The sequence below is a fragment of the Chlamydotis macqueenii genome, chromosome 9 (assembly GCF_036417535.1).
Source record: "Chlamydotis macqueenii isolate bChlMac1 chromosome 9, bChlMac1.mat, whole genome shotgun sequence".
Lineage (NCBI taxonomy): Eukaryota > Metazoa > Chordata > Aves > Otidiformes > Otididae > Chlamydotis > Chlamydotis macqueenii.
The window spans coordinates 8,337,147-8,363,813 of NC_141564.1; the positions used below are offsets into that span (position 1 = coordinate 8,337,147).

General features: G+C 45.5%; 1 protein-coding gene across 3 annotated transcripts in view; it reads right to left on the reverse strand.

Annotated features, from left to right (window-relative positions):
• INPP5D (inositol polyphosphate-5-phosphatase D) overlaps window positions 1-26,667 on the reverse strand; it is a 54,029-nt gene continuing 27,362 nt past the window's right edge. Inside the window, exons 4-28 of one of the 3 annotated variants that reach the window (XM_086754730.1) lie at window positions 24,744-24,915; window positions 23,351-23,491; window positions 18,237-18,324; window positions 17,402-17,482; window positions 17,153-17,224; window positions 16,756-16,879; window positions 15,893-15,999; window positions 15,249-15,351; window positions 14,198-14,394; window positions 13,284-13,401; window positions 12,689-12,785; window positions 11,228-11,366; window positions 10,462-10,570; window positions 10,217-10,305; window positions 9,897-9,978; window positions 8,615-8,704; window positions 8,342-8,455; window positions 7,144-7,226; window positions 6,431-6,518; window positions 5,534-5,683; window positions 4,865-4,958; window positions 4,522-4,629; window positions 3,599-3,868; window positions 1,541-2,117; window positions 1-1,049 (exon numbers count right to left, since the gene is read on the reverse strand). In XM_086754730.1, the coding sequence (XP_086610856.1) occupies window positions 1,047-1,049; window positions 1,541-2,117; window positions 3,599-3,868; window positions 4,522-4,629; window positions 4,865-4,958; window positions 5,534-5,683; window positions 6,431-6,518; window positions 7,144-7,226; window positions 8,342-8,455; window positions 8,615-8,704; window positions 9,897-9,978; window positions 10,217-10,305; window positions 10,462-10,570; window positions 11,228-11,366; window positions 12,689-12,785; window positions 13,284-13,401; window positions 14,198-14,394; window positions 15,249-15,351; window positions 15,893-15,999; window positions 16,756-16,879; window positions 17,153-17,224; window positions 17,402-17,482; window positions 18,237-18,324; window positions 23,351-23,491; window positions 24,744-24,915 (3,296 nt within the window). In that variant the 3' untranslated portion in view covers window positions 1-1,046. Of the gene's footprint in view, window positions 1,050-1,519; window positions 2,118-3,598; window positions 3,872-4,521; window positions 4,630-4,864; window positions 4,959-5,533; window positions 5,684-6,430; window positions 6,519-7,143; window positions 7,227-8,341; window positions 8,456-8,614; window positions 8,705-9,896; window positions 9,979-10,216; window positions 10,306-10,461; window positions 10,571-11,227; window positions 11,367-12,688; window positions 12,786-13,283; window positions 13,402-14,197; window positions 14,395-15,248; window positions 15,352-15,892; window positions 16,000-16,755; window positions 16,880-17,152; window positions 17,225-17,401; window positions 17,483-18,236; window positions 18,325-23,350; window positions 23,492-24,743; window positions 24,916-26,667 lie in introns of those variants that run through there. The other 2 variants (XM_086754729.1, XM_010122289.2) reach the window with 2 other exon arrangements.

A 26,667-nucleotide genomic window follows, 5' to 3' on the forward strand; every position in this document is an offset into this window, starting at 1 on the left:
TGATCAGAAAGGTGCTATTTTATTATTTTTAAGTAATAAACATGGAAACAATAGCAACGATTAAGTCACAAACAGCCACAGCCTAATTGTAACCATGGCATTAATACTTAACATGAATGTAACAGAAATTACAAGTATACTAACATCATTCATTCTCAGTCAATGAACAAAAGTGTACAGTAAGGTCAGCATTAATCTATTAAGAATGCTACAAAGCCAGCCGGCCAGTGTCCTTCAAAAGCAGAGCGCTTGCCATCAGACAGGCTGGAATGACGGCTGTCCCTTCAGGCAGCTATACTACCAGGCTGCCTATGCACCCTGCCTCTTCTCTCCCATTTCTGCATGTGGTTCTGACATTTCCCTTTGTTTGTTAGAGGTACAAAAGCACTACTTGCTAGAACAAAAAAGAGCTACAGTGCCAATGGCCAGCCCTCACATTCTGTATGAATAATGCATGTCTGCAGCCTGGGAGCTCTTACTAGAGGCAAACCTGGCTCCTTTGACAGTGTGTGACATTCATCAGTATCTGGTATTCAAACTCTTTTCCCACCCTCCCCTAGCTCCTTGCTCCATGGATAGGACATGCTTTTGAAGCTGTACCGCTTTCAAAATGCTTTCTTTTACATATAACTCTTTAATAGGAATTCTCAAACACAAAATACAAATTTTGCTTTTGTAGAAAGGAGGTTCTTCAAATACACCCCTTCCATCTTCTAGTCCTTATACCGTACCTTCCTTTTTTTCCAAATATTTACTAACACATGTACTTAACCATCTGCCTCTTAATAGAAGTACCAAGGTGACACTACAAAAGGCTAACTTGCATTTGGTAATGTGGTCCTGGTTGCTCTTCATCTGAGCAACACAGGATAAACTTCTCGGCTAGAACACTTTGCTAATCGTAGAGGGGGATACACCCTCAAAAATAAAAATCCCCAGTCTTATTAGAACTAGACCAGAGGACATCAGTGTGAATGAAGCAGTAATCTCCATCTTTCTTCCTTCCCATCAGGATTCCTCCTAGGGTGCCATCTGCTGTGTCGTTTTCACTGTAGAGACAAGAGAAGACATCAGCTTGTCTACTGTCAATTCTAAAAGTTTTGATGGAGAAGGGAAAAAAGAAAAAACCCTACAGCTTGCTCAAGTGAGCTCTCTTTTTCTCCCAAACCCATTTACTAAGACTTCCTCTACTCCTTCTCATGCAGCTCATGACATTCTGTGGTGGGGGGGGTGGGCCAGGATAGAAACACCAAAACAACCAAAAAAACACCAGCTCATAAAAGCAGGTATGTGATCATTTCTGTAGAGGGTTCAGTAATGTTTTTGGACACCGCTGTTCTAAGTTAATAAGTGTTTCTCATAGATAACTACTTTTAATTATCTTTGCATTAATTACAGGTTTGTGGGACAGCGCTCTGAGCTTGGTCAGGAAATACAGAGCGAGGGCAGGATGATTAAGCCAGTACTCCTCTAGTAGTACTCTGCTGTGACACCAGTTTTATTAAACTTCCACCCTCCCTTATTCCCACAAGTAACACACCGGTGTAGTTGTTCTGCCAACTGGTCCCTCTTCTGTCCAATGCTTCCCGGAGTGCGGCAGCTCTGAACTGTCCCGATAGTCTCGGCCCTTGGAGTTCTGCATGTCCAGCACTGCCCGGCTCTTCGAGGGAAGGGGCGGCTTGTTTTGCTGTCCCTGGACACTTGGGCTGACTTCAGACCTTGATGGCTTGACCAGTTTTTTCAGTGGTGCTGAGTTTTCTAATGATGTAGTCATCTTTGGTTTGCCTTGAGTCTTTTCACCTGTATTCTTTTCTTCAGATTGGCCAGAGCAGGTATAGGACCGAAATCGCTGTGTAGGGACCAGGAAGGGTGGTGATGGTTGTTTGCCAGAGGTCTTGCTGCTCTCAGGCTCCTGTGACTTTGTGAGATGAAAGCTCTGATCAGGCAGTGGTGGCTGCTCTTTTCGCAAGGCTTTGGGGTAGTCCTGTTCTTTCTTTGATGTCACCTTGCCCTTAGAGCCCATAGAGCCATACAGTGGGTTCTCAAACATCTCTGGCTTTTGCTGTCCCTCCTCCTGAAGCAAAGGCTCTGCTGTAGTTTTCCCCAGTTCAGGTAGCCTACAGTCATCAAAGCAGTGTAAAAAGGAGACTTGTAAAGAGCAAGCAAGAGATACTGACTGATTTAAAGAGAAAATGAATAGGAAATGAGCATGAGAAAATTAAACTGACCGTGCAAATGGCTAACAGGATAAAAATTAAACTCGAAGGGAGAGAATAGAATTGTGTATTGTTTTTACTTTGTTTAATCATTATTAATGTGACAGCTGAGAGCAGATATGCATGGTACTAAACTCCCTGCTGGACTACAGTCTTGTCAGAGTGATACCTGGCTTCTCTTTAAACAGAGAGATGCTACCGAGCCAAACTGTGCCAAGTGCTTTGATGGCTCTGTGACGTGCACAAATCTGAATTTAAATATTAATAAGAATCCTCAGATCTGGCAGAGAGGATTGAAATGGCTGTCCAGACCGTTAACGCAAGAGCTTACATCACACTGTAGCATTTTACAACTAGGTTAATCTCCTCTTGCTACCAATGCCACATGGTATTCCTAGGGAAGGAATAAAACTCCTTAACGCACCCAAATGCACAATATACAAGTAATAGCTACATCCTGTAAGGCGACACAATCATTGTGCGTTCACAGTTAAGCCCTTTGAATTGAGGCTCAGACTGGAATGACAGCACAGCTGTACAACAGGACAAGGGAGGTTTTATGGTTTTTACATGACTCGGCCTGATTTGGCAAGGCTTTCACCTGAAAAACCGCCACGATACTTAAAAAATCAGCCACCATATCGCTGAACAGAGTAGAATAGGGGTGAGTGGCACATGTTCTTTGGGTGTCTTCAAATGAGCTGTGTTCCTTGCTTCAAGTTATTTTCTGCAAGTCAGTGCATGCAGAAGCAAAGAGCTGAGAGCGTGGTGAAGCATTGTCAGGTATGTAACAGATGGAGGCTGTGCTTGCAGCTCTGACTTCTGCAAGTTCTGGCTTACACCATTTACCAGTGAACTGTAGCCCAGACTCAGAAAGCAGCTGTCACTATGAAAAAGAGGTCTGGAACGAGGACACTGATTGCGTACATGCAGTTTTCAATTGCTGGATGGAAATTCTGCATCAAGACTTGTGAGCGATGCAGCACATGGATGCTAACTTGTACAGCAAGCTGGACATTTGTATAGTAGTGTACGACATGTGAAGGAGCTCTCCTTCCAATCCAGTGAAAAGATGTATGCCACACTCTTTCCTTTTCTTTGTTACTACAGTCAACTCTGTAGTCTTCTGCTCTTGGTAGAGAATTAAACTTATACATGTTTTTGACTTTCCTTTCACAAAAGGCTGAGGAACTACTACATTAGTTTTCTTTGAGTATGTGATGTCTGCATTTGTGACCTTCACTTATCTTTTTCTAATTTTAGAGACAGAAGGCTGAAAAAATATGCTGCACCTTGAACTCCCTGTACAGATAATGAAACAGTGACTGTGCAGAACGACAGGAGAGAGGGGACTAGCCCCAGTGCAAAACTCAAAGACTTACAGGTACTCTTGGCTCCGACTACAAATGCTTCTGTTTCCTGTAGGCTGGAGAGATGTTTTTGGAGACAGAGGTGACAAGGAGGGTGATGTGGAGGATGGCTGACCCTGTCCCATTACAGAGGAAGTCTCTTTGGGCTGCTGTTCATAGCTCCAGAGAGAAGGCGGCTGCTCTGGTGAAGGTACCTGCTTAAGCTGGCTGGTTGCAGAGGGTTGCTGAGAGAAAGCAGCCATCCCCAGGTAGTTGGGGTTGCTGATGTCTGTGGGAGCGGGGCTGCTGAAGAGAAGAAATATTGTTAGGAAGATACACGCACAAATACATTTATGTTTTTGTCTCCTTGCCAGCTACAAAGGAGTTATAGTGCCCAGTGGGTGCTTAGATTCAATACCACCCACTTTTTTTTTGTCACTGTTGCTTCAGAATTACATAATAAGTGGGAGTCCTGCTAGTGCCCTTCCTCCCCTGGGTCACTGGACAGGAAGCAGTCAGGTCAAGGCAAGGCCATCTCCCTCAGCCCCAAATAGTTCCTCTGGCTATGGCAGAAGCTTCCATTTCCAGGCTGCAGAGAGCACTCGGCTTCTGCAGCCACGTATAGGGGCTTTTACAGGTTTCTGAGCCCAGCAGTTCAGCTGGCAGCTGCAGCAGGACAGCTCCAAGCAAGAGGCAAAATCGCAGCACTGGACAGCATTGCACAGCATGGGAATGTGCTGCTGGAACAACAGGAGGGACACTGGGCCTTTTGAAGTGTACTGGTATAGACCAGCAGGCAGAAGGCAGGAAGCTGCCTGCAAAGAAATGCATTTGCAAAACTGAAGTGAAAGGACAGCCTTACCCAGAGGCGTCCTATGACTCTGGGAAAGGAAAAGACAGGCAGTTTGAGCACAGCTTCCCACCCCAAGCTGGCAGAGGTAAAGCAGCAAGATTACCGTAACATATCCTCCTTTCCTGCGTTGTCTGGAGAAGAGGAAGCGCTCCCCCAATAGCGAGCAATGGCTGCTGCCTCTCTAGCCATCAGATGAGTAGATTTTGACTTTCTGTTGGAAATGAAAGGGCCCTTTTAAAGTGAGGTGCAGGGACCCAGTCTGACTAATACATTGTCAGCTTTTGAAGCTTTGGGCACAGAAGCATTGACTAGCCCCAACCAGAGAGTCACCAAGGCAGCTTCCTAGTGCTCACCATGCCTCTTAATACTGCTCCCACAGCAAGCCCAGCTCTGTGTTTATTCAGTCAACTAGTTTTCTGTAAGTGACTTACCCACTTGCCCTTTACCTGTTAGTCTGATCCCAGTCTTTGCTAGGCTCTAAGTTGCTCATGTTCTTTGGTTTCTGCCCAGCAATTTCATCACGTTCAATCTTGACAAAATCTGAAGGAAAGAAAAGGCATAAGGGAGTGTTTTGGCACCTTCAGGGTTTGATTCCCTAAGTCTTCTGTGTACTGCTTGTATTAAGGCATCTCTCTTTGTCTATCAGAATGACAGTGAGATAGTTTTAAACAGTTGTTGCTATTATGTTTTCAGCTGCCCACTAATACATATGTTTTGTTGACACAGGAAAAAAATGTTTGCAGATGTTTCCCAGGGTGACTGGAGCAGGGAGAGCTTTGGCACCTCGTCATATAGCCACTGCAAGTGGAAATAAGGTATCACTGTTCAATAAAATCAGTATCAGTGACAGACAGGGGGCTCTCTCAGTCTGTCGAATTTACTTGAATTTGAAAAAGAAAAACACAAATGGAATTGCTCTGTCTTTCTGAAGAGTACAGGTATACTCCTGAGTACTAATGATACTTGCATCTCCGTGCAGTCAGCATCAAAATCTCTTGCCTCTTTGAGACTAAAAGCACTGCAAGGATAATATTCAGTTCCTTGATAGTTATCAGAAATCTTTTGAGACGGGTATTTTCTAGTGTGAGCATTACAGAGATTACTTAATTCCTTACCATACAGTTTCTCTCTCTGTTTTCCTTGTGATGTTTGTAACTTGATTTCACCTTGGAAGACCCCTGTTTTCTCACCATGGTGTGTCAGCACAGTATGGATAGGAACTAAGGATTCTGTTGCTTCTATTCGTAGGGCAATGCAGCCTTCCCCTAGAGAATGACAAGGAGACAATGAGTCTGGGACTGAGGAAAAAAAAAGCATTGAAATCTCTTTCTTGTCTCGGTCATCTACTATCACTATGCCGACACGGCTGGAGAGAACCTGCTTTGGATCACAGTAAGGAGTGTAATATCTCTTGAGAAACCGGGGACATTCTTTTCACTTCTTCACATTTGTGTGAAGGATTTGGGCACTGGAGACTCCTGCAGGTGATTACAGGGTTCTGAGCTTCCATTACTGGTAAGGAAAACATGAGTCTGTGGCTGCCATTTTAGTCAATGGGATTTCAGCAAAGATTTCTGTCGCCAAGGACTGCAGTCTCTGGTTGGTTATAATCTGGAAGCAAGCAGCACTGACAATGACTTTTCTGTAGCCAGGAGAAACGCATCAAGCAAGTGTGAGTGAAACAGGATTGGTATGTTCTGAATAAATCCATTTAAACAGACAGACTCCTGATTTAATTCCTGTAAAGTACTTTCTTTTTAAGCCATTGTTCTTTTAGGGCTGGTAAAGCTCACACAGATAGATGCTTCTAGGTCATATTCCTTTTATTGTCATTACCTCACAAGATATTGCCCACAATGTATTTTTGTATGTATTGAGTTCCAAATCAGAAATCAGAGCATCATAGATCTTCAGTCTATAAGAGTTACTTCTGTTCTCTCCCACTCTTTCAGTGGTTTGGAAAAATCTAAGTAGATTTTGACTCATCCAGAACTTTAGAGCTAAGCACTTACCATAAGATTCATCACTGTCTGATGACTTAATGCTGATCAGGATGTGTTGATCCAGTAGGTATTCTGGGTCTGAAATAATTGGAGTCAGCTGCAAAGACAAGTTAATGTGGGTCAATACAAAAGACAGTCTACATGAACACAGTTCTCCCTGTGCTTCAGTCTCAAATGAGCACTCTCACTCCCAGCACAGCAGACAGAATGTTACAAATCAAACACTCACATCGGGCTGAGCTGTAGTTTATTCGTACACTGCTGACTGAAAATTGCTAAAAAAAAAAAAATAATTCTCAAAAATACCAAGAAAAAAAACTTTGTCTCACAGGGCCTAGAAACACCAGCACAGCTGTTTTATCTTCTGTCTAAAACTAAAAAAAAAAAAAAAAAAAAAAAGGATCTGCTTAAAAGACTTGTCAGCATAGTTATATTCACTGAAAAGGTGAGAAAAAAAAGTCATGCTCCTGAGTGACATAATCAGGCCAGCAAAATTCCTGATACAGATGAAAGTATACTGGCAAGAAAGTCCTTTCCTGCTTATAACGTAATGTTTACCTTAAGCCCATCCTGTATTCTTACAGTCCCTTTTGAGTGTAAACAAGACCACAACCATGTTCCTGAAAGTAATGTTTATATAAGCAAAAGATGTCACGTTGCTCATGGGATGCAAGTGGAAGGCTTCTCTTCCATATGGGCATGGAAATATAGTCCCACTTTACCTTTGGAAGAGCATCAGCGAACTTTACCACAAGCTCCCCTTCATTCCCATCCTCATTTTCTCCTTCCTGGCTCTTTACAAAACCTGCAAAGTGACGAGAAAGGAGTTCACCAGAAGAGAGACAGTAAGAACTTGGCTACAAATCCTTTTCAGATGCTAGATCTCCAAAAGGCCTACAATTATTTTCCCACTTGGACATAAGTTTTTAAAGTGTTAAGAAGTTTAAAGTCTGAGCTTTGGGTGAATGTTTACACAGTAAACTTACAAGTGATTTTACTGGAGCATTGTTAAATGGTTTTATTTTACAGTTAAACTTGGCCCTGAAAAGCTCAGTGCATACATGGACTGGAAGATAAGAACATGACAGCTCTTCCTACGCCACTCAAGATAGCACACTTTTGAAATTCTAATTTAAGATTTGTAATACACTGTTTCCATAGAAATTTATGCAAATTTTGATACAGCCAAAAAATAATCTTTTATGGAACTGTCTTTGACACAGAGCTCTGACATGCAATAATGTGATGAAGCATACACTGAAGGCATGCTGTTCCACTTACAGGAACAGTCCTGTGATGGGGAATCGCTTAAAAAAACCACAGCAAGGGCATGCAGGCTCGCATTACATAAACAGCTGAGACTCAGCCCTGCAGCACAGGGACAGGGAATAAAATCTGCCGCACTGGTGGGTACGCAGTCCCATTTACAGAATCAAATCACTATCTTTCCTTTCACTTTAAGTTGATCTGCCGACTTATTCTTTTCAAGGGTAATTAAATTGTTTTTATTAGCATAATGCAGATGTGTTATTTTGAAAGCACTTGTTCATATGTACCAGACATCCTTAGAAAGTTAATCAATCAAATGTTTGCTAAGTAGAGATTTTCTGTGTGATAAGCAAGAACACAACACGTTTCTCCTCCAGAAAGAGATGATCAGATTGCCAAACAAGATGAAAGAAATGGTGGAAGGCTACACATCTATGCATGGATTACAGCTGAATGGCTGTGGAGTTTGGATTGTATTGCTGACAGTATAGGATGACTTATAAACTGCAACAAATCTCTAGGACATCCCTTTTTTGGACTGGAACAAGTGATCTACACAGCTGTTCATTTAGAACAAAGCAAGAGGAAGGGAAACTAATCCAAACAAGCAGGAAACCTTGACAGAAAGAATAAAGATGGGCAAAACCATACTTTCTAAGCAGCTAGAGTGAAACTCGATGTAGAACTTGGTCTGGGACTTGGTCTTCAGAGTAGCGTAGCAGTGCAGGAACTCTATCTCCCCTTGGGAATCTGTGTACTTCGAGTCTAGGAAAGAGGAGGGGAAGATAATGGCACTTTCAGTAGGAGACAAAGGCACTTTTGAGTGGACTTTCTAAGAATCAGCTTTTTTCTTTCAACATATACAAAGGACTGCATTTTATATCCAAAGGTGAAAACAGCACACTTGCACTCAGCCTGACTAACCATTCTTTGAAACAAACTGTGAGGTGACTCCCACTTCAAAGGTGGCGAAGACAGGACTGTGGTCACTTGTCATGATGTCCGTGGTGCAGCCTGCCAAGGAGAAAAGGAGGATAGTTACTGCCCTGTGTTTCTGCCCTCCTCCAGTCAGATCGCTGTGGTAGAAATATTATTCAGTAATTTTCCAGAAAACGTAACTGTCGCTGTGGTAACTGTCTCTAGTCAAAGGTGTTTCTACATAATCTCATGTCAGTATATAGAAATGTAACTCTTGTCAAGATGCCTGAAGATTTGGTTAATGGACACAACTTTACCATATCATTTTGCAAGCAACTATCAGTGTTAGATTCCCACATACAAAAAACATTTGCAGGATTCCTGGTTGCCTCTGCAACATGCACAGCTAATTAAAGCTCTAATATAGCAGGAAATCACACAAGAATACACTGGTGCTACTTCAGTGCTACAGAGCAACTCATGGCCCAAGATTAACAGTGAGTGAGCAAGGTCTTGACTTGACCTAAACACACCCTGACTTCCAGCAAGCCCCTTCTGTTGAACAGAACAGTGTATAAAGGCAGATGCCAGACGTTCTAGAGGTGTTTATTTGATCACACGTCTCATGATCATAGGCTCTGTGATGAGACCAGTCCACCTTATCCCCCAGGAAACTTCTACAGCCCTCTTCTCAATTCCATAGGAAAACCACCAACATTATGCTCAGATGCTTGGTCCTATATAGTTGATGAAATTTCAGGAACTAGTATCCGAGTCTTTTTTTAAACAGGTCTTGTTAGTTTCCTCTCTTCCCCTCACTGCACTTTTGTGATGCTTCTCAGCAAGAAAGGGAACAGGCTCTTGGTACCACACAGTCCTTCTGGAATATGATTTGATAGAAGAGAGATGTTTGGAGCTCCAGCTTCTGCAAACTGGCCTGTGTACACTGGCTCTGCAGGCACCATCAAGTAAGGAGCTCCCGGTAAGTGCACAGGAAAAGTGATTGTTGTTGCCAAGAAATAACTGGCGTAAAGTGATCCTACAGTGTGGCCTAAAGCTGGACAGCTGCAGCTGTCCAAGTGGTATTCTGCATATAAAAGAATAACAGGATTAATTCCCAACCTTGTAAGGTTACAGGCAGAGAGATTTGGCTCCACTCTGCCTGATTTAACATCAGGTCTCTCTATGCTGAGTGCCTGGCAGTGCAGGGAGATCCTACAGACTCTGCTCTGAATCATTTCCGTTTCAGACTGATTGCTTTGCTATCTACAATCTGTTATCTACCCACCATAGGACTGACACACAACGTGCACCATGGGGTATGATTTCCAGAGCACTCGATCACACCAGGATGGCAAATTGTACTTCATCTGCAAACCAAAGGAGAAGTGATGTCAAGGAGAGGGGAAAGGACCACTTCACAAAAGAACAGGAAATTCAGTTGCCCAAGCACCATATATTTGTGTCAAATCTTTTTGTTTGTATTGACTCCTTTCAAGACACTACAAGGGCAGAAAAGGAAGAGATTGATTTAGGTCACTTTCTTCTGTAGGAGTTACTTTCCCTGTTCTGCTATATACTTCTGAAAGGAAATCAGTTTTCACCTACCCCTGTAGCTTTTTGCTTGGTGTAAGCATACTTCTCCCGGGTACCTCTTTCAAAACGGTAGGTTGGAGCAAAAGTAATCTCTTCTTCATCTAAAACAGAGAGATAGCTCTGTTACAGTTTGGCCTATTGCGAACCCTCAGCTGGGCAAGACAGTCGCTGCTCTGTACACCCTGCCCCACATGAAGTCTGGCAGAGAAAGTTGCTGGAAATGGGAGAGGAACCTGCCAACAAACTCAGAATCTTACCAAACTGCAGGAACACCTTTTGGTCCTTTCTCTCTATGAGAAGCTGGTCGAAAGCCAGCAGCTCCGGATACTGCTGCTGCCTGATCTTCTGGATAATATTCTCTGCTTCCTGCCAACAGGGAAACAGCAGAGCTGCAGATGATGCAAAACCCTCTTATAAATGTTCCCTTCCCTGGTGAGCAGGCAAGTGTTTCTGAACTGTTTCACAGAGCTGTACCCCCTGTCACTTCCCCACCTTTCCCTTCACTGAAAGGCTGAATATTTGTCTAGCAAAACAAGTATCAAAATGCCCATACATCCCCTACACAAGCATACACACACACAATCAGATGCCCATCAACACCAGACTCGCTGTTGTCTCCCACCTACTGAAACCTATCCAGTTTTTATCAGGGCTTGCCTGTTTCTGAAGGGCTGTTCCGAGCCATTAAAAGCCAACCAAATAGAGCAGAAAAGCAATATCTGGATCAAGCTGTTCAGGGACAGCTTGCTAACAGTGGGAAGGAGAGTTGGAAGGTTTGGAGAAGCGATGCTGCCTGAAGCAGCAAAGTGTGCCAGACAGCATTCCTGGCGTGCTCTGGGCCCATTAATCCTTGGAGAGGGCAAAGGGGATTTCCTTGCTCTCCCTCAGCTGGTGTCACACTTGTGCCCTAGGGATCCCTTCTGCCTCCCCGCTTTCTACCGTCTTGCCCTAGATTAGAAAAAGATAGCGCTTCTATAGCAACACAGTGTTTTGCTCTCCAGGGATTCACGCAGAGTCCCTAACCGTTGGGGGCTGTTCCACGCGGTAGTTCAAGTCTCCCAGCCAGAAAAGATGAGTAAAGCGATGAGTGATGTTAAACGGACTCAGTTTCTTATCTCCCAGCGTCAGGAAGCGCAGGATGTTCGTATAGTTCTGGTTGCGTCTGTCAAGACAAGAAACATCTGCCTGACATACTAAATTGCCATGCAATTTCTAAATGCCTGGGCTGGAAGAGACCAACACTTTACCAGGCAGGAACTGATCTTAGCTCAACATCTAGAGAAGAGCAGATCAGAAGCTGAGAACTTGCCACCCCTGCCTCGCACTACACCTCAGCAGACAGACCCAGGTAACGTGCTCAGTGTCTCCCAGAGAGCCAACCTACATCATACAACCAGTCATGCAGCACAGCTCTCATGCTGCAGCTTGTCTTGTGTGAGGCCTGGGGGACCAGCAGGAGAACAGCCTGCTCTGAGGAAGGGGCAGTGGCATTTACAGCAGCTCTTGGGCTGCTCAAGACTGTACTGAAAGGCTGGAAAGCTGTCCCAAAGCCACTTTTGTTGACTCCTGGGGCTGTGCTTTTCTGAGCTTGCATGTCCTAGAAACCCAGCATTAGATTGTTGTGTTCAGATTTCAGCAGCAAACACATAACTAGATTTTGGCAGCTATTCCAGGCCCTGGAGAATCCTTCCATAGAAGTTAACTCCATCAGTGGCAAAGACCCTGTGCAGAAATCCCACACCATCTGTTTTCTGGGTCCTAGACCAGAAAAGATGGCAAAGCCAACCTCTTTGATTCCAGTCCTCTTTGCTTTCAAGACTACTCCTTCCAGCTGCTCCAGCTCCTCCGCAGTTGGGCACAGATCTCCCACCAATGCCAGGATCTTTGCATTCCAGTCCTATGCTGCACAGAACCTGCCTAGACCATGGAAACTCACTTCACAGCTGGGTATAGAGAATTAGCCACCATGGAGATATTTCTGTGCTACACACCTCCCTCTTGGTGCTCCTGACAGCATGCTCTGCCTAGCAGAACCTTTCTCAGCTGTGCCCCAGGGCACACTACAGCTCACAGCACTGTCTACAGTGAGGAGGCAGACAGTCCCCTTCAGCACATTATTCTGGGACAGGAAAAGCCTTCCCACATCTCTCCAAAACACTGTAGATGAGGGAACTGTTTTCCTCATGTACTGGGCTTGCATGACAGGTCACACAAGTGTTGTGCAAGATGTTTACACTTGGCTCTGAAATCACTGTGCTGTCCATTTCACCTGCACCCATGTGGTGTGGCCATGTAGCAGAAGTCCCTCATTTAAATGGTGAGAGTGAGCAGTGTCTTTAATAGAAGTTGCCCTCCCAGGAGACATTTAACATTTTTTTATGGTCAGCAAAATGTGCTTATGACTGTCTGGTGGGCCCTCCTACCAAACACAGAGGATTTCACCCTGGGTCAACATCCATTTTTGGAGGGGAGGATGTATCTTACCTGTGTTTCTTTTCACTTCCTGAAGTCAAGTGGCTGTTAACAAACCCAAAAGAGGTTCCATTAAACATGAACGACACCCCCACAGCTCCTTTATTACCTGGAAAAAGATAAGCCAAAAACGTCAAGAAATCAATTCACCTCTAGCTGAGTCTAGCAAAGATAATAAAGCACCTATCACATCTTAAGTGAAGGGGAGGATGGAGAAGAGAAATAAGTTGACTTAATCAGCACAGCAAGAATCAGCACATACAGCACAGACTGTGGTAACAAATTTTCTAAGGATGCTAAAAAATTTAGTTAAAGGGAAAGAAGTGCAATTTCCTTGTGAAACCCAAGAAAGAGCAATCCAATAGCCAAAGGTGTTTGCTGGGAATATAAATATATATATATGCGCCAAGTATACACACAAATAGATTTCCTCTCTTACAGGGTAAGATACAATCAGTGCTAGTAGGATATAACTTTAGTAACACTGGTGTGACATAAATGTAGTCAAAGGAGCCTTGTGGAGAAAGAGCTGTTCCATTTCAAGGACAGTACTGGCACAGACTGAACAGATCTCCGTCCTTTGGACAAGACCAGGTTTGTTCCTCACCCAGTGTGTTTGCGATCCCTGTCTTCACGTTGTCTGTGCAGATGTGGCTGATGCGGTTCTCATGTTCTGGCTTTGCCAGTACAACAATCCTGATGTTCCAGAGGGTATGGATTGCTATCTGCAGGGATGGGAGGGTTAGAGGTTATATTTCTACATGTACCTGCGGGGCTGCGCTGCAGCCTTCCTGACTCCTTCTGTAGTACTTCTCCTGCACAAATTTTCTTCCTATGCTCTCGATATGCTTGCAGTCATTTTAATCAAAGGTGGGAGGAAAGATCTAGCTATTTTCTAGTGCTATTTTCTAGTTAATCATTGGATTGCCTTGCTTGCACAAAATACAGTTTTCCAGTCACCATGAGAGTCACAAGTCCTACTCTCCTGTGGCCTTCCAGATATGGTTGGCTTTGTTTATTGACATCACTGAAACTGAGAATATCCATAGCTGGTCTTAATAAGGTTCTGTTTCTTTTATGATTGTGCCTGTGTGCTGTTACATCCTATTTTGAAAGTGCAATAGCCTAGGGTGAGATCTAAGCTACAGCTGGCTCAGAAAGTTTTACAGTTTCCTCCTTTATGAAGGTCAAAATATCACCACCACTTGACTGAGGTGCTCAGCATCTGCCCCTTGCTCCCAGGCTGGCACGCAGAGGACCTTGACGGCAGGGTCCCTGCTTTGGCAGTGGCGGGGCGGGGCGCTGTCCCTAGCAATATGCCCATCTAGCCTTCTCCAGGAAAGGATCTCGTGGAACAGACAGATTGAGTTCAGTCTCCCTCACCCAAATGCAATGACAATAAAGGGAGGGAAGGGGAGGAGATGTAGGCAAAATGCCACTTATTCCTCTGTCTCTTATTTGCACAACATGTACTCTTCTCATATGCCTGAGTTATGTGCAATAGCTAGAAAAACCCCTCACCACTTTGAAGCTGATAGTGGTAATTTCCTGTAGAGACTGCCTCAGGGTCTCCAGCCATTCTTTCTCCCCTTGGGGATCCTCCTGGGTGCCAATCACATAGATGTCATGAGGAATGTAGTCAGCAGTGTCGTCACGGGTCTTCCCCTGCCCCTTGGAGAGAAACCAGGAGGTGATCTTCTTTGGGGAAGGTGCAGCACCTTTTAATAACAAATCAAACACCAAAGTCAGTCAGCCTATGTTCTGTCAAACCCAGGATACAGACTACCCATGGGGACACAAATAATGGGCTTCACATTCACTCTGTCCCATATCAGTTTCGTATCAGTCAGGACACACTGCTCTAAGATGACAAAGATGTTAACCCCACCTGACTCACGGATGAAGGAGTGACTCTGCTTTGACTGTCTTCCTCTGCTTCATTAGCTTACATAATTACAGTTGGCCAAGGCTAGAGGCAGGGAGCTGTATTCCTGGCCTGCCACTGCCTTTACCTTACGCCTTAAGTGTGACTGGGCACAGACAGCTCAGCTTACAGCAGTTGAAGGAGGCTTTTCTCCCAAAATGGGAAAAATAAGTTAAATTCTACTGTCCTCAACTACATCTATCCCCTTCTCTAAACATCACAGATATTTAGCTTTCTTCCCAGGCTGGACATGAACAGTCCCTAGTCAGCTTCAGAAGCAGCTGATGTGCAGTTACTGGAATTGCTCCCACCCTTTCTGCAAGGTGGAGGATAGCCTACATCACTGCACCAGCTTTGTGCCAGCCACAATTCCCTGTCACTGCTGGAATCCTTCAGTACCCATCAGGGTAAACTTTACGGTCCTTTGACTGGAACCATGAAAAGTGTCAAACTGCATGCAAGAATAAGCTTAGAGATCAGCTCTTCCCTGCTCCAGCTCTTCCCTGCTCCCTTCCCTTCCAGTGGAAGACAACCCTGGTGTACAGATCTGCTACAGAACAAACACAGTGTCTGGAGCTCATCGTGGCAGAGGAGCACACATTTTGGCAAGTGTCTGAAGGAATGCCCATGTCAGAAGGGAGCCCATACCCATATTCCAGGTCCCAATGAAGATGGTGATCATATCAGGCTCTGGTTGCTCCGAGTGTTTATTCTTCATCTGCTGCAGAAGTTGGCAGAACCCTTCTCTCTTCTAGACAGGGAAGAGCACAGACAATTAATGAGATGCCTAACTCCTCCAACACGACCTCTTGAAAAACCAGCTGAACCAGGAAATTCCCAGCACACTTGAAGAGCTTGATTAGCTCTTCACTATCCTGAAACCTTCGAAGAGGCTGTCTTCCCTGTGGTACCTTCTCAGTCACTTAGCTTGTGCATTACTTTAACAAGTGCTGAGCTGGTTGGAAGAAAGCCTAGACCTCCCTCTTGTTTGTCTATATGAACCTTTTTGCAGCTACCCTCACACAACTCCTTACCTCTTCTCACTGCTTGCTGAAGCTCTGTTCTCCTGCCTTGGTGACAGCACCTAGGTATGTTTGCTCTCTCCAGTATCTCCCTTTACACAGTACACTTGTTCATTTTCTGGATGTTTCCAGAACAAAGGAGAAATTTCATTTTTGCAAAGCCAACTGCTGTCCTTCAACAGTTCATCTTTCTGACAAGGAATGCCCCTTGTACCACTTCCACCCAGGTACCTGCCCCAGGCTGGCAGGAAGGAAACATTGCATATATACCTTGGAATCAGAAAAAACATATTCCTTCCGCTGTGTTTTTTCTTTTTCTGTTTCCAGCACGATCACCAGTTTGTTAGGGACCTTCTGGGACTTGATAAGCTGCAAGACTAAACAGAGACTGGGTGTCATGACCTGCCGTCACCGAAACTAGAATCCCACCAAAACTAACAGGACCCTGCTCACAGGCTCAGGACTTACACGGTCTTTTATGTCTGAGGCTCACTTTGCCCCACATAACTACATTTTAATGCTGCTTAATCCTAGCCTCTGAAGTGAAAAGGACCCCCAAAATTCATTCTGCCTAGAGCCCTTGTCCATACCAAGCCCTACAGTCTGAAGTGAAGCCTTAGTTTCCTGCAGGCCATCTCTCTGTATCCTGAGCCAGCCTACGGGGCAGGGTGGGGGGGGAAAGTAACTGAAAAATGTTACCAAAACTGAGTATCTGGCTTTTTACCATCAAAAATCATCACCGAAGTCAGTATGTTCCTGCAGAATGTTTTTTTTTTTTCCAGTGACATTGCTTTTCAGTAGAAAATTAATCTATTGCAACCAGCTCTATGGGGAATCTTCTGTCAAAACCTTCTCCCTTGCAGTCCTGCTACCACTGCCTTAATTTATACCAGGGGGCCAGGTCTAAAACAACCTGTGAAAGTTGGTTACCCTAGTATTGACTGCTTGCTCTCTGCAGGCCGGTTTGGGGATAGGCAGTCTAGACTAACTGGAGCCTTGCACAACACCCAGGACCTAGCAGAAATATCTGCACTCTGGGCCAAACCTTGCCCTCAGTGGGGCCAAAGGGAACCCCTCCCTGTCATCCAAGGGACTGAGAATCTAGTCCAGCATTTTGACCTTAAGCATCTTACTTTTCTTGTGGGTATAAAACTTGTCTTCTGGACCATCCTTAGCTCTCTTGATAATCAGTTTTCCCATTTCCACATCAACCTTGAGATGTATTTTTGAGAAAATTCCTAAGGAGTCAGCCTTCACCTATTGGAAAACAGAGATTTTTCAGAGGCGATCTCCTACGCTTCAGTCACGTGTAACACAAACACAAAACCTGCCTGAATTCATGGACACGTATCATCATTATGCCAATCTCACTAGACATTTCTTAAGGATTTGCATGGTGCTAAAAAGCATCCAGGAATAGCTGTTATCTCTGTGGCAGCACAGCGGAGTTCCCAAGAACAGACATACCAACATAAACCTGCATTGCTGTCCTTCCAAGTTGTGATCAGCATTGTAAAGAAGTACACTTACCTCGAAAGTGACAGGAGGGATAAGGGAGCGCCGGTGTGTTGAATCAGGACCTTCAATCAACAGTGTTTTCACCTGTAAAATAACTTATGTGTACCAAATTGCATTTGGTGATCCTGCACTACATTGAGAGTAATGAGGTCGGAGCAAAGAAATCTTACTGTAGCAGAGGATTGCACTGATAATGAACAAGAAGTATAACTAGAGCAAAAGATGACAAGGAGATAATACAAAATAGCTTTAAAACTCTACCTTTTCTTCAATGGAAGACAGTAAAGAAATCATCTGATTGAGTTTCAATACAATATTGACTGGACTAGCTTCACCGAGCATCTGATAACCGCAACATAGAAAAAAAAAGAGAGAGATGCATAATTATCAAACCCACAGAGCGTGGCCAAGGAGCACAGCAGTCTCGCCCCAGGAACGCCTCACACACAGAGCAAGGAACAACACTTGTGCCTCTGCCACTCTAATCTGTAATGGGCAGCACAAGAGCACAGAATTTGGCTGAACATGCAGAAGTACGGGAGGGTAGAAGGACAAATTTGCAAACCTTGTCCATAGGTTAGAGGCAGCTGGGCATGCAAGGGAGTAAGCTTGCTGCTGGGGGACAGGTTTGCATGACCAGGTCCAGGGCTCGACATACAGAAGTCCTGGACTTTTGGTTTTCTGGGCTACTGGAAGGGAGAGGAAGGTCACGGGACTTAAGTGGGCTGGAGGAAGGAAGGATTTGGCAGTGAAATATCCTGGAGTGAAGTTTATGGAAAGACAAATGCACAGTCCTAGCTCACAGGCTGAGGGAGCACGGGGAGATGGAAGTCCTCAGGCAGTTTGCTGCACTTTCCTCTAGGGCGGGAAGGGAGAGCAGGCAGAGGGTACTACGGGATAAGTGAAACTGTGGGGATGTAACTCACTGTGTGCCCTCTGCACTGCAGCCAGAAAGGGGCTAGAGAGAACAGAAGTGGTAACTGATCACCTGAATCCCACCGGTCATTGCTGTGCAACCAGAACCCTTCCACCCCTCCCCGTGCTGACAGCCACCCTCACTCCTCTCTCTTCTTTTCCCACCTTCCAGCCAACTTACTTGTGAGCGCTGATGGATGCCAGGGTGCAGCTGCTGCTCAAACACCTTCTGGATGGACTCCAGAGATGGGAGAGTCCGAGAGGCTTCACTGGGAACAGAGACACAGCAGAGGTCTAAGGCTGTGGTTGGGTCCCCAGGTAGGTTAGCACTTGGTCTCTTTGGACAAAGCCACGCAGCAGAGACTACAGGCATGCATTCACACTAGGACTGCTCTCACCACGTGTAATGCCCTTGTCCTCTGCTGCTTACCCCCTCTGAGTTGGTGGGATGAGCGATGAGAGCATTTCTCAGCTGCCTTAGTGACACTGCCAATGAAGGCAGCTTAGCGTTAGGCAGTTGACTTTGCCTTGCAGTGACTGAGGCATGGATGTGGCTGTTCCTCGGGTTTTGCTTTGGAGGTGGTAACTTCTTAAATCTATCTAGAAAGACTTCTTTGTCTGGGCCAAACCAGAGAACACTGTGTAAAAACAGCATCAACCCAACTGTGCCACCTCATAGATCAAAGTACACTCAAAAATCTGAAAGTCCTGCAAAGTTTGGTGCCTGTGAATGCCCCAGCGGCAGGAGCAGCTCCATTTTGCACAGTCCTTGCACAGCTGCTGAGACTGATGGAGGATGCTGGGGATACTGGGCAAAAAGGGAACTTAATTTTGGGATTTTTCAGCTCACATGACAAGAGGGGAGAGGTGCAGCGAGGAAGTGGAAGAGCCAGCCTTTAATCTCTTGAATGGGAGCCGTTCGCGGGTTACAATGAGATTCCTTCAGTATTTCCCAATTAGATTCCACAGGATGCTCATTTGTCAAAATGCTGTTGTATGAATTTGGCACAGAAGCCACACTCCAATAACGACAAGACTTATCACGGGAAGAGCAGCCAGGGAGCGCAGGTCAAAAGGAAGGTGATGGTGGAGAGCAATGCTAGGATGCTTGCATTGTGCATAGCCAACAGTGGATATTAATGATTTCCCTCACTTTCCTAAGTCTGAATGGACCGGATTTCACTCCCTGTTTGTTGGGGAAAGTGCTCCAAAGCAAAAGTATGCCTGACTGTCTGACAATTAGGTATTTGACTAAGGCCTGAACCATGGATGATTAATTGCCTAAACTAAGCACTCATGTTTGAAATTTCAGTCTGAAAGGCTTGCCATGGGTTACACAGAAGTACAAGACACTTGTAGGAATCTGGATCTGCTAGACTTAGTCCTCCAACACTACTATTCAGCATTGGATCACCTAGGGCCAGTGTCACTGCAAATGGCTCTGGCCCCAAATCCAAGACCCCCATTGATTTTTGCAGCATGGAGTCAGGCCCTAGGAGGCTGCAGGCAGTTGCAGGAGTCTTGGAAAGGATGTTTGCTGTGACCGAGAGTGCAGGACATGTAGGCTATCTCTCAAAACCACAGAGCAGCGGCTCCTTGAAGCAGTTCAGAAATTATTTGCCATGGGAAAACTGCCCTCTGTTTACTGTACGGTGCAACGTGTGGCATGCATGTCAGGATGAAGGAAGAGCATCTGGAAGCATTTAAACTCAACAAAACTACAAACCGGTTTTAATTGCGCTTGTAACTCCTTTTGTTTTCTTCTCTTGATAGTATAAATGTATGTAGTGATCTTCATTGAAGTGTCAGAAGCCTGTGTGTCCACATACGATTGCACAAGTCCTGGTGTCACAAGTGCCTGAAAAGATGCCTTGAAAGCTCTATGTGCAACTTATCCAGTGAGGGAGAATAAACAGGAGCATGCAGAGCAGTGATCGTTGACCAAATGATGGCTTCAGACATTAGCAAGCTGAACAGGCCAGTATTAGTGTTTTTCACTTAAAGCTGGTAGGAAACTCTGAACAAAGTCCACTTACATGGGTAGTCCCCGCTCTTCGCTGCACTGGCACCAAGCTCTCCATGAGTCAGCTTTCCAGCCCCTGGAGGATTCCCCTGACTAAGGAAATCCTTATATGCCAATTTATTCTAGCACTGAATGCTTCACAAAAGTACCCATCAGCCTTGCAAGTCTCTGTTTTGTTTCATTTTTAGGATATGAGCTGCCAGAGTGAATAGCCTCTCCCAAGAGCGGTTGCCCCATTGTCCCCTGGCCTCTGATAAGATGTGCCATGGCTGTCCTGACCCCCTTGGCCACAGCTAGCCCTAGAAGGTACTAGCAGCTTCCAGCAGTTAAAACCAGCTTTCAATGTCTCTAATGCACGTTGAGGTCCGGTCCCTGCTGAATTAATCAGGGATCGGTGGTGAGGAGGGTGAAGGGAAGAGACCACAAGCTTTGCACTCCTGGTCTGCTGTGGCCCAGCTGTGCTTGAGCTCCTCGGTCAGAAATGAGTCCTACACCTGTCCATGGACAATACATGAACTGCAAAAGGCACAGACTGTTCACAAACAGTTGGCCCAACTCCTCTTCCAACCCCATGGTTCAATATAAGCTCTTTTCTTCTCCTAATCACTGAGCAGCTCCCACGTGCATCCCTTCTGCCTTGCTAACATCGGCAGTCAGTGCTTACCCACAGCCCTGTATCAAAACACAAAAGTCAGTCAGCAAAGGGCATCGGGATGCTCATTTTTTCACAGTGATGGCAATGTATCTGAGAGCGACCCTGAGAGATGGCACAGCTGGGCTCTGGGAGGTTGGAAGAAGCCAGAATACAGCATCACAAAAACCTCAAATTCACAGCAAATCAGTGTGGCTCACAAACAGCCGGGGTCGGCTCAGCCACAGCGTGTGTCTGCTTGCACACTCTTAACCCTCAGCAGTGCCAGGAAATTCAAAGGAGCTCCAACTCCAGTGAAAGAGCTCAAGCTGTGCCAATTAACATTTCTTCTTGTTGTTTGTTTTTGGGTTTTTTAACCTATTCTCAAATATTGTGAAAATAATGAAATTGAACATTATGGAAAAAAGAGGACACAGCCACTGAGAAGCTGCGTAGGAATTACCTGTACATTCAGCTGAAATTTCTGTGCAGCTGAAGAAAGCTGAGGCAAATAAAAGCTAGATTTAGGTAATGCCACTGATTAAATTTGAGTTCAGAAGTCTGATAAGGGAAGTAAGCTAAAACTCCAGACAACCTCAGAGATTAAGACTGCAGAAAACAGTAAGATACTGCATCTGACAGTAAGCCAGATGAAGCTAAGCAGCAAATAGTTTGGTTGGGTGGTAGACATTCATGGGACAACTCAAGTAGAGGGGGAGAGGTTCCTCAGCAAGATCTGACTGGGACTGAAAACAGCCCACAGTTCTGGACCTTCACAAAAAAAAAAAAAAAACCTGACAAGGAAGCTCCAATTGAAGCAGTGCAGGTATGGGGAGAAAATGCTGGGGAATGGGAAGGGGCAGGGAAGAACTGCATGAGGACATAAATTTCCATTGCCACATGCACCCACCAGAAGGACAGAGGGCAGGCAGCTTGCCCTTTGCTGTGTTTGCAGTGGTGCAGTGCCCCTGTGCTCAGCAGGCTTCCACCAGCAGAACAACTCACCCAGCTCTGTTCTAGGATGACACTTTGCAAAGTCCAGTCACCAGAAAACCCTACAGAAAATCTGCAAATGTAAAAGGTGACCTGGCACTTGAGAGGATTGTGGACCTCTTGCATGTCCTTTCTTGCCATCTCATGTACATTTATGAGGAGTAGGGTTGTGAAACCCAGTTAAGGTGAAGTCGAATAAGAAGTTGGAAATGGAAAAAGCCAGCCATCATCAGAACAGCAGTACTGGAGGTATTTTAGTAACACAAAACTCTCACTCGTGATTTCATTAGATTTTAGTTTCCATTGCTTAGGTTTATTCTTAGCTAGCCACCTGGGTCTCCCCCTCTGTGGGCACAGAGAAGCAAAACCCTCAAGCAGAGTGCAAAAGAAGAAGGGCAGCTCTTTGCACAACCTGTCCTCAGTCCTGCCAGGGGCTTGTCTGTGAGCAGCTGGCTTCTGGCAGAGGGAGCAGGGCTGCACATTCCTCCTCCGTTGCCTGGTAAAACATGCACAGTGCCCATCACTTTAGGGGAGTAATCGTCGTCCCAAACACTCACTCCCTGCCTTTCTTCCATGGGTTAAAGCCAAGTAAGTCAGCAGTATCCACCCCTCGGTTTAGCCCTTTCTTCAGCCTTGGTGAGCTCTAGAAGAACAAGATCAGGCCAGCAGCACTACCAGCCTCACTTCTAAATACACCGGAGAGACGGATATTGCAAGCCACAGATACAAGTGCAGAAGTATGTGCCCTCTGCTGTAGAGGGCAGAGGAGCACGGAGGAGCACTCTGTGCAGATCTCTGCCCAGAGATCTCTGCAGAAGTATGGGCTAATCTCTTTTGGTTACAAGCAGCAAGGGGGGAAATCACATCCTTCCACCAGAGAAAGAGGGAGCTCTGCAAGGTTTTAGTTCCCTATCAGAGTTTTCCTATTTGGGATCTGGAAGGTCTACAAACAGGAAAGGTAAGATTTGTAGAGTCTAGGTTTGTTTCTCTTTTAATTTGAGCTGCACCTCACTGACATTAGTGGAATCACTCCAGGTTCACAGTGCATTTGTGGGAAGGAAAATCAGTGTTTAAAACATAGCTATACACCAATATGTGCTTGTTTCCATAAACGACTTGTGCTTGACAATTCTGTGGGTGTCATTTATGCATTATCAAATTATGCAGTTTAATCGGTTAGTGCATTTTTTGGTTTGTTGCTTTCTAAACAAAGCATAAAAAAATAATACTTCACTGACTGAAACCGCCCACAGGAAAACTTCACTGTCAGACCTATGGCTTTTATATAGATTTCACATCTTTGGACCAGAATCCCAGGTCATGAGATCCAAATATAATGTTTTTGAGGGTAAGCCAGTTTCCTATGCCAGAAATGGAACAGGTTGCCACTGGGAACAGGTTGCCCAGTAAGGTGGTGGATGCCCTATACGTGGAAATATTCAAGGCCAGGTTGAACAACCTGATCTGGTTGGAGGTGTTCCTGCTTCTTGCAGGGGGGTTGGACTAGATGACCTTTAAAGGTCACTTCCAACTCAAACTATTCTATGATGCTATAAATGCAGGTTCTGAATGCATGCACATGAAAGCTATGTTAGACTACAGCGTTACAGCATTATACTGTGATCTCTGAGAACCAGCCTCTAGTTACCTGAAGAGTCCTTTGCAAAGAAGTGTAAGTAGTTTCTTCAGTTGAGGAAGGCTGCTTGAGCCAGTCTGCACCATCTCAAAGTCACTGGTGATGTGAACTCGTAGGTAATCCTGGATGAGTTTAAGATGCTCATCGGAGACACTGTGAAGGAAACAGGTCAAAAGCCAGCTCTTCTCTCTGCTCCCAAATATCAGAGAGCTTTATTATCTTTCTGAAACTTCCACTGCCAGCACAGACAGATGGATTTCAGTGTAAATATGCAGTTCTCAGAATTGGACCATGGATCCCCCACCACACTGCTGACACCTTCTCCTCTTCCTCCTTCCCCACCCCCAAATCCTCTCCTCCCTGACTGCTGAGCTACTATACCACGGGAATTCTTGCGATGCCTGGCTGTGCCAAAGCCATGGTGGGATCATTAGCCTTGGTAGGTAAAGCCAGGCTGCTGTGAGGTTGCTAATAGTCAGCAGCTCAGGGACTCTGAGGAAATGGAGTCTCCCTTTCACCTCACCAAGTCCCACTTTGAAGGTTTTATTCCAAACAATCCAAAACAGCATTAGTGGGGCTGAGACCACATAGGTGTACAGGATGCTCCCCTCCTCCCTGTGCCTGTGGTGCCTGGACTCCAGCACCACAAAGAAGGATGAACCAGGCAGACCGCATGTGCTGTCTTGTGCCCTGACAAATGCAGAAAGTCCCAGCTGGCTGCTAAGCAGATGAAATGGTGCAAGCAGCTGACCAAAACCGGGCTTCTCACAGTCAGCCAACTGCTGCTGGGCCACCACAACAGGATCTGTGCTGCCATGCACAACCACTGTGCATGTGGTTGTGTGTGCTCACAGCCTCCCACTGCCCTGCCAACAGGCATGTCTTCTGATTTTATTTTGATTTTATTTTTAAACTTTGCAGATCTGATCATTAAATGTCATGTGGTTTCCTCTAAGGCTTCAGTGGACGTCCAGGTTTGACACAGCTAGCACGTGGGACAATGTGAGTCAGACCTGTAGCTGGAGTAAATCAGTAAGAGTACCTGGAAATCCACACACCAGTTTATGCTTTTTGAGGACTGGCTGCTGCTTTCTGATACAATCTGTAGTTTAGGCACTCAGGTAAAACACTGAGTTCTCTCGGAAATTATCTGACTTTATATTAGAAAACTATACCTCAGGGGAGAAAGTCTATTGGTGATTTTAATACTGCAGAAAAGTATTTTTTTCTAGATGACAGCTAGACTGTAACAAGTAGCCAACACACTGTAGATCTGATTCTGTTCTTCATTTGGTAGTATAAATGAAGAGTAGTCAACAGGTCCTTAGCTGTCCCAAACAGAGTGCCCTAAAAAACTCAGAGCTGGGCTGAAGGCTGATTCTGCAGCCCTCTGACTTATCCTCACCTGCTTGTGTCCTGGTACTGCAGTCGCTGGAGTAGTGTCTCAGAAAGGGACAGTTTATTAACATCTGCCACCCTGGAGTTTTCAGGGAGAGAAGACACCTCCTTTGTCTCACTGCTCGGCAATGCCATGAGGATGTTGCGCGGGGGCAGGATAGGAGGCGTGGGTACCAGGTCTGGCAAGGAGGAAGGGAAAGGCACAGTAATCCCAGCATGGCAATTTGACCTCCTCCCCCTCACCCACAGGCAGGGCAGAGTCTGCGCTGCCATGGCAGTCACTGCAGAAACCGCCCATTCTGAAGGGCCTCCCATTTCAGAGCTGGAAACCTCAGGGCTTGATACTGGCCCAGCCCTGTTCTCAGGGATGTCAGTGGTGTGGGAGCAGCAGGCTGAGCTGCCAGGCTTGGACCTCATGTGCAGGCAGCGTATGCCTCTGCCTGGCAGTGTAACCTCATCTGAGTCCGTTTGACTGTCCCATCTGCACAGCAGCTATGAAGGTTAATTAGTTACTTTGAATATAACGCTTGGAGAGGAGAACATAGCTGTACCTCATCCCTATCATTACCATTGTCATGGAGATCTGCTACTAGGGCAGAATGGGTGGAGGGGCATGATGGAAAGAGCACCAGAAGCTGCAAATGGAAAGAAGTGAACAGCTGAAGTAAGCAAACACAGATGGACAAAATAGACCCCACAATCCAACACAGAGGGCCTGAGTATCCTGCCTTGTCTTGTGGGCATCAAGTTGGAAGCACAAAGGGTTCTCCTTCTCTGTCATCCTGCTGCTCAGCATATCTCCCTCTCCTAACAGAAGAGCGGGTTCGTCTCCATTTATCCCAACCATGGTTGCCTTTCTTTTCATACCAATTGCTCCAACGCTTTGTAACATCTGTCATAGGCAGCTGGTTGAGTTGTGAGGTTTTGGCTGATGATTTCCTAATGGTGGAATTTTCATTACAAAAAGATACCCAAACCAGATCCATTGCTCCTGGGCAGAAGCTGTGATTCACAGAGCCACCGCAGCACTGAGCAATGACACAGTTGGGTGGTGTATCTACAGGGTATCTGGGTGCTCATCTTCCACCTCTGCAATTCTGCACGTAAGATGGCCAGACATCTGTAGGCCCTACCTGGCACCAGCACGATGGCATCAAAGTGCCTTAACAAAATTAAATTCTGTATGTTGAACAGCCCAGCTCCAGCGCTAATATCTCTTCATCTAACAGCTCTTAGTCTTGGCTAGAACTTCATTCCCTGCTGCTTGCTTCTCTGTGTATTATTTTTGCTGCAGTTCCCTCCCCCGCCCTAAGAGCTGGAGACTCAGTGCAGCTGGCCAAAAACCAAGAACATCTTTCCTAAGCAGCTTTGCTAAATTTTGTTCTGTTTCTTTGTGAGAATTACATACCAGCATCTTCCAGATCCTATTAGAGATCCACTGGATTGCATAAATATACATAGGCACATCAATCTGCGTTAGTGCACACGCCTGTCTGTCTGTCACAGGACTGTGTCCTTCAGACAAGTTTTATTGTAATGCTCATCATTTCTGGACAGATGTCAGAAACAACAGGAAGGATGACTCTGTGGGCATTACCTTCCCCTGGGGTTCAGGGGAACAATGAAATATCCAAGGGACAATCCAGGAAAAATCCAAGGAACAATCCAAGACCAATGACTATCAGGAACCCACAGTGGCATTTCATATAAAATAGCTGGGATGATGCCAATTACACCTACATCTGCTTCTGTGCATAGAGTTAGACTGTCTGCCACCGTGGGATCTGTGCCCTCTGGTTATGACTGTTAGAAACATCCTCTAGATTAGAGCAGATAAGAGTTTCAGATGACCCAAGTCCTACAGCAGCTGCAGGTGCGTGGCACTGCAGAGAGATGTACGCCAAGTCTGCAGGGGAGCATCTCTGCTGCTG